The sequence below is a fragment of the Haliotis cracherodii genome, unplaced genomic scaffold (genome assembly GCF_022045235.1).
Source record: "Haliotis cracherodii isolate W230 unplaced genomic scaffold, xgHalCrac1.p SCAF_8, whole genome shotgun sequence".
Classification (NCBI taxonomy): Eukaryota; Metazoa; Mollusca; class Gastropoda; order Lepetellida; family Haliotidae; genus Haliotis; species Haliotis cracherodii.
The window spans coordinates 51,434-67,492 of NW_027266341.1; the positions used below are offsets into that span (position 1 = coordinate 51,434).

Here is a 16,059-nt window from a genome sequence, read left to right on the forward strand (position 1 = left end):
AGTCTCCCACATAGAAGCAGCATCCATCGTATCTCTGCTGTCTGTGAGTCTCCCACATAGAAGCAGCATCCATCATATCTCAGCTGTCTGTGAGTCTCCCACATAGAAGCAGCATCCATCGTATCTCTGCTGTCTGTGTCTTCTACATAGAAGTATCATCGGTTGTATCTCTGCTGTCTGTCAATCTCCTACGTAGAAGCAGCATCCATCGTATCTCTGCTGTCTGTGTTTTCTACATAGAAGTATCATTCATTGTATCTCTGCTGTCTGTCAGTCTCCTACATAGATGTATCATCCATCGTATCTCTGCTGTCTGCGAGTCTCCTACTTAGAAGTAGCATCCATCATATCTCTGCTGTCTGTGAGTCTCCCACGTAGAAGTATCATCCATCATATCTCTGCTGTCTGTCAGTCTCCCACATAGAAGTATCATCCGTTGTATCTCTGCTGTCTGTCAGTCTCCTACATAGGAGTAGCATCTGTCGTGTCTCTGCGAGTGTCCTACGTAGAGGTAGCATCCATCATATCTCTGCTGTCTGTCAGTCTCCCACGTAGAAGTAGCATCTGTCGTATCACTGCTGTCTGTGAGTCTCCTATGTAGAAGAAGCATCCTTCACATCTCTGCTGTCTGTCAGTCTCCCACATAGAAGTAGCATCCGTTGTATCTCTGCTGTCTGTGAGTCTCCCACATAGAAGTAGCAGCCGTTTTATCTCAGCTGCCTGTGAGTCTCCCACGTAGAAGCAGCATCCATCGTATCTCTGCTGTCTGTCAGTCTCCCACATAGAAGTAGCATCCGTTGTATCTCTGCTGTCTGTGAGTCTCCCACATAGAAGTAGCAGCCGTTTTATCTCAGCTGCCTGTGAGTCTCCCACGTAGAAGTAGCATCCATCGTATCACTGCTGTCTGTGAATCTCACACATAGAAGTATCATTCATCATGTCTCTACTGTCTGTGAGTCTAAATAGTATCATCCATTGTATCTCTGCTGTCAGTGAGTCTCCTACATAGAAGTATCATCCATTGTATCTCTGCTGTCAGTGAGTCTCCCTTATAGAAGTAGTATCCATCATATCTCTGCTGTCTGTGAGTCTCCTACGTAAAAGTATCATCCATTGCATCTCTGCTGTCTGTGAGTCTCCCACATAGAAGCAGCATCCATCGTATCTCTGCTGTCTGTGAGTCTCCCACATAGAAGTAGCATTCATCGTATCTCTGCTGTCTGTGAGTCTCCCACATAGAAGCAGCATCCATCGTATCTCTGCTGTCTGTGAGTCTCCCACATAGAAGTATCATTCATCGCATCTCTGCTGTCAGTGAGTCTCCCACATAGAAGTATCATCGGTTGTATCTCTGCTGTCTGTGAGTCTCTCACATAGAAGTATCATCGGTTGTATATCTGCTGTCTGTGAGTCTCCCACATAGAAGCAGCATCCATCGTATCGCTGCTGTCTGTGAGTCTCCCACATAGAAGTATCATTCATCGTATCACTGCTGTCAGTGAGTCTCCCACATAGAAGTAGCATTCATCGTATCTCTGCTGTCAGTGAGTCTCCCACATAGAAGTATCATCGGTTGTATCTCTGCTGTCTGTCAGTCTCCCACATAGAAGTAGCATCCGTTGTATCTCTGCTGTCTGTGAGTCTCCCACATAGAAGTAGCAGCCGTTTTATCTCAGCTGCCTGTGAGTCTCCCACGTAGAAGTAGCATCCATCGTATCACTGCTGTCTGTGAGTCTCACACATAGAAGTATCATTCATCATGTCTCTGCTGTCTGTGAGTCTAAATAGTATCATCCATTGTATCTCTGCTGTCAGTGAGTCTCCTACATAGAAGTATCATCCATTGTATCTGCTGTCAGTGAGTCTCCCTTATAGAAGTAGTATCCATCATATCTCTGCTGTCTGTGAGTCTCCTACGTAAAAGTATCATCCATTGCATCTCTGCTGTCTGTGAGTCACCCACATAGAAGTAGCATTCATCGTATCTCTGCTGTCTGTGAGTCTCCCACATAGAAGCAGCATCCATCGTATCTCTGCTGTCTGTGAGTCTCCCACATAGAAGTATCATTCATCGCATCTCTGCTGTCAGTGAGTCTCCCACATAGAAGTATCATCGGTTGTATCTCTGCTGTCTGTGAGTCTTCCACATAGAAGTATCATCGGTTGTATCTCTGCTGTCTGTGAGTCTCCCACATAGAAGCAGCATCCATCGTATCGCTGCTGTCTGTGAGTCTCCCACATAGAAGTATCATTCATCGTATCTCTGCTGTCAGTGAGTCTCCCACATAGAAGTAGCATTCATCGTATCTCTGCTGTCAGTGAGTCTCCCACATAGAAGTATCATCGGTTGTATCTCTGCTGTCAGTGAGTCTCCCACATAGAAGTATCATTCATCGTATCTCTGCTGTCTGTGAGTCTCCCACAGAGAAGTATCATTCATCGTATCTCTGCTGTCAGTGAGTCTCCCACATAGAAGTATCATCGGTTGTATCTCTGCTCTCAGTGAGTCTCCCACATAGAAGTATCATTCATCGTATCTCTGCTGTCTGTGAGTCTCCCACATAGAAGCAGCATCCATCGTATCGCTGCTGTCTGTGAGTCTCCCACATAGAAGTATCATTCATCGTATCTCTGCTGTCAGTGAGTCTCCCACATAGAAGCAGCATCCATCGTATCTCTGCTGTCTGTGAGTCTCCCACATAAAAGCAACATTCATCGTATCTCTGCTGTCTGCGAGTCTCCCACATAGAAGCAGCATCCATCGTATCTCTGCTGTCTGTGTCTTCTACATAGAAGTATCATCGGTTGTATCTCTGCTGTCTGTGAGTCTCCCACATAGAAGCAACATTCATCGTATCTCTGCTGTCTGTGAGTCTCCCACATAGAAGCAACATTCATCGTATCTCTGCTGTCTGTGAGTCTCCCACATAGAAGCAGCATTCATCGTATCTCTGCTGTCTGTGAGTCTCCCACATAGAAGCAACATTCATCGTATCTCTGCTGTCTGTGAGTCTCCCACATAGAAGCAGCATTCATCGTATCTCTGCTGTCTGTGAGTCTCCCACATAGAAGCAACATTCATCGTATCTCTGCTGTCTGTGAGTCTCCCACATAGAAGCAACATTCATCGTATCTCTGCTGTCTGTGAGTCTCCCACATAGAAGTAGCATTCATCGTATCTCTGCTGTCTGTGAGTCTCCCACAAAGAAGCAGCATCCATCGTATCTCTGCTGTCTGTGAGTCTCCCACATAGAAGTATCATCCGTTGTATCTCTGCTGCCTGTGAGTCTCCCACGTAGAAGTAGCATCCATCATATCACTGCTGTCTGTGAGTCTCACACATAGAAGTATCATTCATCATGTCTCTGCTGTCTGTGAGTCTAAATAGTATCATCCATTGTATCTCTGCTGTCAGTGAGTCTCCTACGTAAAAGTATCATCCATTGCATCTCTGCTGTCTGTGAGTCTCCCACATAGAAGCAGCATCCATCGTATCGCTGCTGTCTGTGAGTCTCCCACATAGAAGTATCATTCATCGTATCTCTGCTGTCAGTGAGTCTCCCACATAGAAGTAGCATTCATCGTATCTCTGCTGTCTGTGAGTCTCCCACATAGAAGCAGCATCCATCGTATCTCTGCTGTCTGTGAGTGTCCCACATAAAAGCAACATTCATCGTATCTCTGCTGTCTGCGAGTCTCCCACATAGAAGCAGCATCCATCGTATCTCTGCTGTCTGTGTCTTCTACATAGAAGTATCATCGGTTGTATCTCTGCTGTCTGTGAGTCTCCCACATAGAAGCAACATTCATCGTATCTCTGCTGTCTGTGAGTCTCCCACATAGAAGCAACATTCATCGTATCTCTGCTGTCTGTGAGTCTCCCACATAGAAGCAGCATTCATCGTATCTCTGCTGTCTGTGAGTCTCCCACATAGAAGCAACATTCATCGTATCTCTGCTGTCTGTGAGTCTCCCACATAGAAGCAGCATTCATCGTATCTCTGCTGTCTGTGAGTCTCCCACATAGAAGCAACATTCATCGTATCTCTGCTGTCTGTGAGTCTCCCACATAGAAGCAACATTCATCGTATCTCTGCTGTCTGTGAGTCTCCCACATAGAAGCAGCATCCATCGTATCTCTGCTGTCTGCGAGTCTCCCACATAGAAGCAACATTCATCGTATCTCTGCTGTCTGTGAGTCTCCTACTTAGATGTATCATCGGTTGTATCTCTGCTGTCTGTGAGTCTCCCACATAGAAGCAGCATTCATCATATCTCTGCTGTCTGTGAGTCTCCCATATAGAAGCAGCATTCATCATATCTCTGCTGTCTGTGAGTCTCCCACATTGAAGCAGCATCCATCGTATCTCTGCTGTCTGTGAGTCTCCCACTTAGAAGTAGCATTCATCGTATCTCTGCTGTCTGTGAGTCTCCCACAAAGAAGCAGCATCCATCGTATCTCTGCTGTCTGTGAGTCTCCCACATAGAAGTAGCATCCGTTGTATCTCTGCTGCCTGTGAGTCTCCCACGTAGAAGTAGCATCCATCATATCACTGCTGTCTGTGAGTCTCACACATAGAAGTATCATTCATCATGTCTCTGCTGTCTGTGAGTCTAAATAGTATCATCCATTGTATCTCTGCTGTCAGTGAGTCTCCTACGTAAAAGTATCATCCATTGCATCTCTGCTGTCTGTGAGTCTCCCACATAGAAGCAGCATCCATCGTATCGCTGCTGTCTGTGAGTCTCCCACATAGAAGTATCATTCATCGTATCTCTGCTGTCTGTGAGTCTCCCACATAGAAGCAGCATCCATCGTATCTCTGCTGTCTGTGAGTCTCCCACATAGAAGCAGCATCCATCGTATCTCTGCTGTCTGAGCCTCCCACATAGAAGCAACATTCATCGTATCTCTGCTGTCTGTGAGTCTCCTACTTAGAAGTATCATCGGTTGTATCTCTGCTGTCTGTGAGTCTCCCACATAGAAGCAGCATCCGTTGTATCTCTGCTGCCTGTGAGTCTCCCACGTAGAAGTAGCATCCATCATATCACTGCTGTCTGTGAGTCTCACACATAGAAGTATCATTCATCATGTCTCTGCTGTCTGTGAGTCTAAATAGTATCATCCATTGTATCTCTGCTGTCAGTGAGTCTCCTACGTAAAAGTATCATCCATTGCATCTCTGCTGTCTGTGAGTCTCCCACATAGAAGCAGCATCCATCGTATCGCTGCTGTCTGTGAGTCTCCCACATAGAAGTATCATTCATCGTATCTCTGCTGTCTGTGAGTCTCCCACATAGAAGCAGCATCCATCATATCTCTGCTGTCTGTGAGTCTCCCACATAGAAGCAGCATCCATCGTATCGCTGCTGTCTGTGAGTCTCCCACATAGAAGTATCATTCATCGTATCTCTGCTGTCTGTGAGTCTCCCACATAGAAGCAGCATCCATCATATCTCTGCTGTCTGTGAGTCTCCCACATAGAAGCAGCATCCATCGTATCTCTGCTGTCTGAGCCTCCCACATAGAAGCAACATTCATCGTATGTCTGCTGTCTGTGAGTCTCCTACTTAGAAGTATCATCGGTTGTATCTCTGCTGTCTGTGAGTCTCCCACATAGAAGCAGCATTCATCATATCTCTGCTGTCTGATTCTCCCACATAGAAGCAGCATTCATCGTATCTCTGCTGTCTGTGAGTCTCCCACATAGAAGCAGCATTCATCGTATCTCTGCTGTCTGCGAGTCTCCCACATAGAAGTATCATCGGTTGTATCTCTGCTGTCTGTGAGTCTTTCACATAGAAGCAGCATTCATCGTATCTCTGCTGTCTGTCAGTCTCCCATGTAAAAGTATCATCCTTTGTATCTCTGCTGTCTGCGAGTCTCCTACTAAGATGTAGCATCCATCGTATCTCTGCTGTCAGTGAGTCTCACACATACAAGTAGCATCCATCGTATCTCTGCTGTCTGTGAGTCTCCCACATAGAAGTATCATTCATCGTATCTCTGCTGTCTGTGAGTCTCCCACATAGAAGCAGCATCCATCGTATCTCTGCTGTCTGTGAGTCTCCCACATAGAAGCAACATTCATCGTATCTCTGCTGTCTGTGAGTCTCCCACATAGAAGCAGCATCCATCGTATCTCTGCTGTCTGCGAGTCTCCCACATAGAAGCAACATTCATCGTATCTCTGCTGTCTGTGAGTCTCCTACTTAGAAGTATCATCGGTTGTATCTCTGCTGTCTGTGAGTCTCCCACATAGAAGCAGCATTCATCATATCTCTGCTGTCTGATTCTCCCACATAGAAGCAGCATTCATCGTATCTCTGCTGTCTGTGAGTCTCCCACATAGAAGCAGCATTCATCGTATCTCTGCTGTCTGCGAGTCTCCCACCTAGAAGTATCATCGGTTGTATCTCTGCTGTCTGTGAGTCTCTCACATAGAAGCAGCATTCATCGTATCTCTGCTGTCTGTCAGTCTCCCATGTAAAAGTATCATCCGTTGTATCTCTGCTGTCTGCGAGTCTCCTACTAAGATGTAGCATCCATCGTATCTCTGCTGTCAGTGAGTCTCACACATACAAGTAGCATCCATCGTATCTCTGCTGTCTGTGAGTCTCCCACGTAGAAGTATCTGCTGTCTGAGAGTCTTCTACGTAGAAGTAGCATCCTTCACATCTCTGCTGTCTGTGAGTCTTCTACGTAGAAGTATCATTCATTGTATCTCTGCTGTCTGTGAGTCTCCTACATTGATGTATCATCAATTGTATCACTGCTGTCTGTGAGTCTCCCACATAGAAGTAGCATCCTTCACATCTCTGCTGTCTGTGAGTCTCCCACATAGAAGTTGCATCCATCGTATCTCTGTTGTCTGTGAGTCTCCCACATAGAAGTAGCATCCATCTTATCTTTGCTGTCTGTGAGTCTCCCACATAGAAGCAGCATCCATCGTATCTCTGCTGTCTGTGAGTCTCCCACAGAGAAGCAGCATTCATCGTATCTCTGCTGTCTGTGGGTCTCCCACATAGAAGTAGTATCCACCATATCTCTGCTGTCTGTGAGTCTCCTAAGTAGAAGAAGCATCCATTGTATCTCTGCTGTCTGTGAGTCTCCCTCCTAAATGGTTGGTTGTAAATCATAACTCTGCTATATGTAGATTCAGGTTCATCACTGTTTAACCTTCAAACATATTCTCAGCCTCCTGTTTGTAAAAGTATGATGTAGGGAATGTGACATGATGTTGTTGCTGCTGATGTTGCTGATGTTGCTGCTGATGGTGACATGACAATGTTGATGTTGATTTGTGACATGATGCTACTGTTGACATGATGTCGTTGATAATGGTGTTGACATGTGACAAGTGTTTTTTTTCTTCCAAGTGGGGCGCTGATCTGCAGAAGGAGCACGAGCGATGGCTGACTCAGCACCTGGGTGATGTTCCTGTGTTTGTGACAGACTTCCCTGCGCAGCTCAAACCTTTCTACACCAAACTCAACCCTGACAACAAAACTGTAGGTTAAATTCTCTGCTTTGTACAATCTTATTCAGCTGTAGTAGCCCAGACACCCTCCAAGCTTCAACAGATTAAATTAAACTGTGATGTGTTCTGTAGGTGGGTGCAGTCGACCTGTTGGTTCCTGGAGTGGGTGAGCTCATAGGTGGCAGTCTGAGGGAGGACAATTATGATACTCTGCACTCCCGACTTGAAGACGCAGGAGAACAAGACATGTATGACTGGCAAGTATTGTACCCCTTGTTTACTGTTTGCATCCCAACGGTTGCAGCATTGAACTAGACCAGAAACTAGCTTGATGTACATGCATGTATCTCCAAGTACACATTTTTGTTGTTGTTATTTTTGTTTGTTGTTTAACGCCGCACTCAGCAATATTCCAGCTATATGACGGCGGTTTGTAAGTAGGTCTGGACCATACAATCCAGTGATTGACGTCATGAGCAACAAGCCATGCAATTGGAATACAATGACATGCATCAAACAAGTCAGCGAGCCTGGCCACCATTCCCGTTCGCCGCCTCTTACGACAAGCATTGTACACGTAATCCATCACATCCAGAGTCAAGAAAAATAACTACTATAGCAGTCCATTTTCTTTCAGAAATGATAACAGTTTGTGAAAGCTCAGCACAATCCTAGAGATCCTCTTTTTTTCAGGTACCTGGACTTGAGGAAGTACGGCTCGGCTCCTCATGGCGGCTTCGGCCTAGGGTTTGAGAGATACCTGCAGCATCTGTTAGGGACAGGCAACATCCGTGATGTCATTCCCTTCCCACGCTCACCAGGGACCTGCAAGCTGTAGTTGACCTGTCACCATCGACGTACTGCCACGTGTTACCACCCAATAACAACCAAATATCAACACACTGCCATGTGACACTGTAACGCAAGCTCCTCACAGCGATATCCCTTTCGCAGAACTCTCTATGCTAGGTGGCTACAACCATGCTCGGAGTTGAACTCGCAACCGACTGACCCTTATGTTTACAAACAAGTGTTTACAAACCGTGATGACTGCTGTAATGCGGAATACTCTTAGTAAGAATGTTAGGGGGAAGTTGGTTGATTTTTCTGTTTGTCTGCAATCTCGAACCAATCTGATCAAACAAACAAAAAAGGTAAATTCATCTGGGAATTCATCGTCAGTCATAAACCTTTTCAACATTCACTATCATGACATAAAGAAAAGTATAAACGTTACTCTGTTGTGGAGGGCAAATTACCAGATTCTTGTAATGGTCGTGCCCTGCCCACACTTGTGGCAGCGATGTCACCTAGAGTGTAAGGAAGGTGTCACATGTTGGGAAGGAGCTTGACTGAAACATAGTGGGGTAATGTGTGAGAGATTCCTAGTGTGATTTCCATGTACTCTGTCTGTAATTAGGGAGAAGTCATGTGACAGTTGTGTATATGGAACATAGGCAGGTAGAGTGTACTAGTTGAGGGGACTGCTGGCTGAACAGTGAGCACACTAAACACTTCAGGGGATCCAGTGTTCAATGTGCTGCATTTTACTGTGCAGAATTGCTTCCCTTGGTCACTCTTACCTAACCCTACTTGTGTAGGCAGTTCCTGGGTGTAGAAGTGGACTGCCAGATGGAGATCTATCTAATGCATGTTATGAAGCCCTCATGTTCTGAAGTTTGGACAGACACAGAGCTGGAAATGCTTTGTTGATCAAGCACCTGGGTTTTGCCTGTTTTAAATCCCATACATAGAGTAATGGTATTCACAGGTCTAAGATAGGCCATCTCAGTAAACTGCAGATTGATCCCTGTCAGACGACACTACATATTTTTATTGGTTTAGAATGAAAATGAACAGATCTAAAAAATGAAAAAGTATAGTTTAATAGCATATGTACAAAATATACAAATGAGTCTCCAATATGAAAATGTTTAGTTGAAAACATTGTTTGATAATTTCATTTCACAAAATGTTTCCTTGTTTTGCTTTAGATGTTCACAACACCTGTGCATATATTCCCACATCACACTGAGAACAGATCCAATGTTTTAGATGTGATTGTTGCCCACATGACACATCCAGGTCCCAGGCTGGTCCCAGGCTGGTCCCAGGCTGGCCCCATCTGTGTCCACTCAACAGGATGTGTTAACCAAAACAAACATGTTGCTGTACAATAAACTTGTGTATATGTCCCAGTGCATTGTTGGTGATTCACTGTCAACGTTGTGTTCGTCACATTGAAGTGAGTGAACACATCTGCATACAGAAACTAACAACAGCATCAACACAACATGGACTGTACACCACAACGTTGGACACCAGCTTACAATTCCGAAGGCTAGTTGCATGAGAAATGCTACCTCTACATGTTATCTTCTTTAAATACTTTCTGGCTTATTTATTGAGGAAATGCATTTGTTTCTGATTCCTGCTGAAGTCAGGGTTTACTTGTATTTGTCAAAATCCTAAACAGAAATCTCACATTACTTTACTAGTTTCGACTAAAAGTTCATGTTTAGGCTAAAAAGTCTTGGTTCTCAGGCACCGCCTGTATCATAATAAAGTTTACCACACTTTTGTTTTTATTTCCATTTAAAAAAAAATATAAAATAAACAAGCATGAAATACTCACATCCCCCGCCAATATGACATGTCAGGTGTGTGCAATGCATTAGCTCCTGTGAACTATGTTCACTGGGCCTTTTTGTAAAGAAATATACTACGTTTTTCAAGATCTGCTCCGGAAATGAGGACTACCTCCATTTTCAGTTTAAATCAAAGTTGTTGCCATGGAAACTAGAAAAATATTGTTTTTAAAAATCCAAAAAGTATTCAAAGGTACCAGTTCACCACTAAACCTATCAATGTGCAAAATATGGTTAAGAAAAATGTTACGGTTTTCAAGATCTGCTCCGGAAACGACGACTACTGCCATTTTCAGTCTAAATCAAAGTCGTTGCCATGGAAACCCGAAAAATATTGTTATTAAAAATGCCAAACTATCAAAAGGCACCATTTCACCACTAGACCTATCTATGTGCCAAGTATGACGAAGAAATATGGTACGGTTTTCAAGATCTGCTCCAGAAACGAGGACTACCGCCATTTTCAGTCTAAATCAAAGTTTTTGACATGGAAACTCGAAAAATAACTTTTTTTTTTAAATCCCAAACTATCAAAAGGCACTAGTTCACCACTACACCTATCTATGTGCCAAGTATGGTGAAGAAATATGGTATGGTTTTCAAGATCTGCTCCAGAAACGAGGACTACCGCCATTTTCAGTCTAAATCAAAGTCGTTGCCTTGGAAACTCGAAAAATATCTTTTTAAAAATCATAAACTATCAAAAGGCACCAGTTCACTACTAGACCTATCTATGTGCGAAGAAAGGTGAAGAAATATGGTACGGCTTTCAAGATCTGCTCCGGAAACGAGGACTACTGCCATTTTCAGTCTAAATCAAAGTCGTTGCCATGGACACTCGAAAAATAACTTTTTTAAAAATCCCAAACTATCAAAAGGCACCAGTTCACCCCTAGATCTATCTATGTGCCAAGTTTGGTGAAGAAATATGGTATGGTTTTCAAGATCTGCTCCGGAAACGAGGACTACTGCCATTTTCAGTCTAAATCAAAGTCGTTGCCATGGAAACGCAAAAAATAACTTTTTTAAAAATCCCAAACTATCAAAAGGCACCAGTTCACCACTAGATCTATCTATGTGCCAAGTATGGTGAGGAAATATGGTACGGTTTTCAAGATCTGCTCCAGAAACGAGGACTACCTCCATTTTCAGTTTAAATCAAAGTCGTTGCCATGGAAACTAGAAAAATATTGTTTTTAAAAATCCAAAAAGTATTCAAAGGTACCAGTTCACCACTAAACCTATCAATGTGCAAAATATGGTTAAGAAAAATGGTACGGTTTTCAAGATCTGTTCCGGAAACGACGACTACTGCCATTTTCAGTCTAAATCAAAGTCGTTGCCATGGAAACCCGAAAAATATTGTTTTTAAAAATGCCAAACTATCAAAAGGCACCATTTCACCACTAGACCTATCTATGTGCCAAGTATGACGAAGAAATATGGTACGGTTTTCAAGATCTGCTCCGGAAACGACGACTACCGCCATTTTCAGTCTAAATCAAAGTTTTTGACATGGAAACTCGAAAAATAACTTTTTTTTTTAAATTCCAAACTATCAAAAGGCACTAGTTCACCACTACACCTATCTATGTGCCAAGTATGGTGAAGAAATATGGTATGGTTTTCAAGATCTGCTCCAGAAATGAGGACTACCGCCATTTTCAGTCTAAATCAAAGTCGTTGCCATGGAAACTCGAAAAATATCTTTTTAAAAATCATAAACTATCAAAAGGCACCAGTTCACTACTAGACCTATCTATGTGCAAAGAAAGGTGAAGAAATATGGTACGGCTTTCAAGATCTGCTCCGGAAACGAGGACTACTGCCATTTTCAGTCTAAATCAAAGTCGTTGCCATGGACACTCGAAAAATAACTTTTTTAAAAATCCCAAACTATCAAAAGGCACCAGTTCACCCCTAGATCTATCTATGTGCCAAGTTTGGTGAAGAAATATGGTATGGTTTTCAAGATCTGCTCCGGAAACGAGGACTACCGCCATTTTCAGTCTAAATCAAAGTCGTTGCCATGGAAACTCGAAAAATATCTTTTTAAAAATCATAAACTATCAAAAGGCACCAGTTCACTACTAGACCTATCTATGTGCAAAGAAAGGTGAAGAAATATGGTACGGCTTTCAAGATCTGCTCCGGAAACGAGGACTACTGCCATTTTCAGTCTAAATCAAAGTCGTTGCCATGGACACTCGAAAAATAACTTTTTTAAAAATCCCAAACTATCAAAAGGCACCAGTTCACCCCTAGATCTATCTATGTGCCAAGTTTGGTGAAGAAATATGGTATGGTTTTCAAGATCTGCTCCGGAAACGAGGACTACCGCCATTTTCAGTCTAAATCAAAGTCGTTGCCATGGAAACGCAAAAAATAACTTTTTTAAAAATCCCAAACTATCAAAAGGCACCAGTTCACCACTAGATCTATCTATGTGCCAAGTTTTGTGAAGAAATATGGTACGTTTTTCAAGATCTACTCCGGAAACGAAATGTGAAGGACGGCCGGACGGCCGGACGGCACCCATTCCTATATCCCCCCTTCCACTTCGTGGCGGGGGATAATAAAATCCCTAAACATTCCAAGTCCAACGTATTCCAGTATTTTACTCATCAAGGAATACATTTATGTAGGAGGCCCTTTCCCAGGCTGATTGTACACAACTGTTTATTTGGTTACAAACTAGTTTGAACAACAACAAAAAATAAAAGACACCGCCCGCCCGCACTATATTTTGAAAACCCATTGCCTGAGAACCAATTCTTTTAATTTTTTAAGCCTTTCCAGGACTGTTGAATGTTTCAGAGTTCTAGGCTGTACATCTTTTTCTATCACTGTACAATTATAACTGTACTATAACAAGCCAGTGTGACTAGTTGAATGAAATTCTGGGCCTGTTCAGCAAAGCAACTTCAGCACTATGACTATCGTAAGCCTAATGTTAAAGTATGGGAGTTACAAACATCTCATATCGCTTTGTGTACAGGGCCCTCAGCAAAACATTGTTCTTTTTAAAACGTGTACAGTGAAGCAGACACTGAATACTACAACAGCTCCACTACACGTTGGGGAGGTCTGACTGACGGGACAATACTGTGTCCCATGTCTGATGTTACTGTAGATCTACACGTCGGGGAGACCTGACTGGCAGGACAATACTGTGTCCTCTATCTGATGTAAATGTAGATCTACATCATGCCTTTTCTACAAAGAAGGGGACAAATGAGCTGTGGCAGACAGATTGACAGATTGACAGATTGACTGAAGTAACTTGCACACACACACACACACACACACACACACACACACACACACACACACACAATCTTGTTGTTTTTCTTTCAAATCAGCCTTTTGTACTGTGTATGAATCATGAACATCACTTGATGTCGTGGCCGTTTAGCACGGTGTAGAGTCCTCTGTATGGGGTGACTGGCAGCCTCTCAGAGGACCAAAGTCAGCAAGCTGGGAATGACCTGTGGAAGAATTCAAGCATGTCAGCTGCATGTCAAATATGATGTTACAACACCCCTGACATTTGTCCCCACATCCAAGATGCGAGACATGTCCTGCACATCCTTGCCATCATACATAAAGATACCCACCTCCAAGACGTGAGACATGTCCTGCACATCCTTGCCATCATACATAAAGATACCCACCTCCAACACGCGTGACATGTCCTGCACATCCTTGCCATCATACATGAAAATACCCACCTCCAAGACATGAGACATGTCCTGCACATCCTTGCCATCATACATAAAGATACCCACCTCCAAGACATCAGACATGTCCTGCACATCCTTGCCATCATACATAAAGATACCCACCTCCAAGACATGAGACATGTCCTGCACATCCTTGCCATTATACATAAAGATACCCACCTCCAAGACATGAGACATGTCCTGCACATCCTTGCCATCACACATAAAGATACCCACCTCAAGACGCGAGACATGTCCTGCACATCCTTGCCATTATACATAAAGATACCCACCTCAAGACATGAGACATGTCCTGCACATCCTTGCCATCACACATAAAGATACCCACCTCAAGACGCGAGACATGTCCTGCACATCCTTGCCATTATACATAAAGATACCCACCTCAAGACATGAGACATGTCCTGCACATCCTTGCCATCACACATAAAGATACCCACCTCAAGACGCGAGACATGTCCTGCACATCCTTGCCATCACACATAAAGATACCCACCTCAAGACGCGAGACATGTCCTGCACATCCTTGCCATTATACATAAAGATACCCACCTCAAGACATGAGACATGTCCTGCACATCCTTGCCATCATACATAAATATACCCACCTCAAGACGCGAGACATGTCCTGCACATCCTTGCCATCATACATAAAGATACCCACCTCCAAGACGCGAGACATGTCCTGCACATCCTTGCCATTATACATAAAGATACCCACCTCCAAGATGCGAGACATGTCCTGCACATCCTTGCCATCATACATGAAGATACCCACCTCCAACACGCGTGACATGTCCTGCACATCCTTGCCATCATACATGAAGATACCCACCTCCAAGACATGAGACATGTCCTGCACATCCTTGCCATCATACATGAAGATACCCACCTCCAACACGCGAGACATGTCCTGCACATCCTTGCCATCATACATAAAGATACCCACCTCCAAAACATGAGACATGTCCTGCACATCCTTGCCATCATACATAAAGATACCCACCTCCAAGACATGAGACATGTCCTGCACATCCTTGCCATCATACATAAAGATACCCACCTCCAAGACATCAGACATGTCCTGCACATCCTTGCCATCATACATAAAGATACCCACCTCCAAGACATGAGACATGTCCTGCACATCCTTGCCATCATACATAAAGATACCCACCTCCAAGACATGAGACATGTCCTGCACATCCTTGCCATCATACATAAAGATACCCACCTCCAAGACGCGAGACATGTCCTGCACATCCTTGCCATTATACATAAAGATACCCACCTCCAAGATGCGAGACATGTCCTGCACATCCTTGCCATCATACATGAAGATACCCACCTCCAACACGCGTGACATGTCCTGCACATCCTTGCCATCATACATGAAGATACCCACCTCCAAGACATGAGACATGTCCTGCACATCCTTGCCATCATACATGAAGATACCCACCTCCAACACGCGTGACATGTCCTGCACATCCTTGCCATCATACATAAAGACCTCCAAGACGTGAGACATGTCCTGCACATCCTTGCCATCATACATAAATATATCCTCATCATAACCCTACAGAGTTTGTGAGCACCATACTTGTGCTCGTGGGTTTAACCAAACTGGTAACCTAACCTGCATCATTTCAGGCTTTCCTCCCACATTAAGCTGACACACATTGATATAACTGGAATACTGTTGAAAGCAGTGTTAAACCCAACATACTCACTCTGAATATACTAAAACCAAAATAAACCATTCCTAAAAGTATTACAAACATTATGGGTTTCATACAGTGTTGTAAACAACATTACACTCAGTAAATTCAATGAATCAACAACTAATTGAAACAGAAGAACATGGCTCAAAGTAGTGTATGAACTCACACTAATATAATAACCATTACGTAGTGTATCAACTCACCTTTCAAAGTTTGTTGTTGGATCAGCTACTTTGTGTCGCACCATGAATGTTGCAAGTACTTCAGCAACCTGTTAACAGAGAACAGGGCTGGATATGGAAAATATTCCCCATCTATCTGGACAGTGCTGGATATGGAAAATATTCCCCATCTATCAGGACAGTGTTTGATATGGAAAATATTCCCCATCTATTTGATCAGTGCTGGATATGGAAAATATTCCCTATCTATCAGGACAGTGTTGGATACGGAAAATATTCCC

General features: G+C 43.6%; 2 protein-coding genes across 4 annotated transcripts in view; one reads left to right on the forward strand and one right to left on the reverse strand.

Annotated features, from left to right (window-relative positions):
• Positions 1 to 9,672, forward strand: part of LOC139449355 (asparaginyl-tRNA synthetase-like) — a 25,561-nt gene extending 15,889 nt beyond the window's left edge. Inside the window, exons 11-13 of the mRNA XM_071230685.1 lie at positions 7,381 to 7,512; positions 7,614 to 7,738; positions 8,175 to 9,672. Coding sequence (XP_071086786.1) covers positions 7,381 to 7,512; positions 7,614 to 7,738; positions 8,175 to 8,319 — 402 coding nt within the window. The 3' untranslated portion in view covers positions 8,320 to 9,672. The remainder of the gene's footprint in view (positions 1 to 7,380; positions 7,513 to 7,613; positions 7,739 to 8,174) is intronic.
• Positions 9,342 to 16,059, reverse strand: part of LOC139449356 (protein phosphatase methylesterase 1-like) — a 71,084-nt gene continuing 64,366 nt past the window's right edge. For all 3 annotated transcript variants that reach the window (XM_071230687.1, XM_071230688.1, XM_071230686.1), the window contains 2 exons: positions 15,800 to 15,867; positions 9,342 to 13,617 (listed from right to left, as the gene is read on the reverse strand). In XM_071230687.1, the coding sequence (XP_071086788.1) occupies positions 13,599 to 13,617; positions 15,800 to 15,867 (87 nt within the window). In that variant the 3' untranslated portion in view covers positions 9,342 to 13,598. The remainder of the gene's footprint in view (positions 13,618 to 15,799; positions 15,868 to 16,059) is intronic.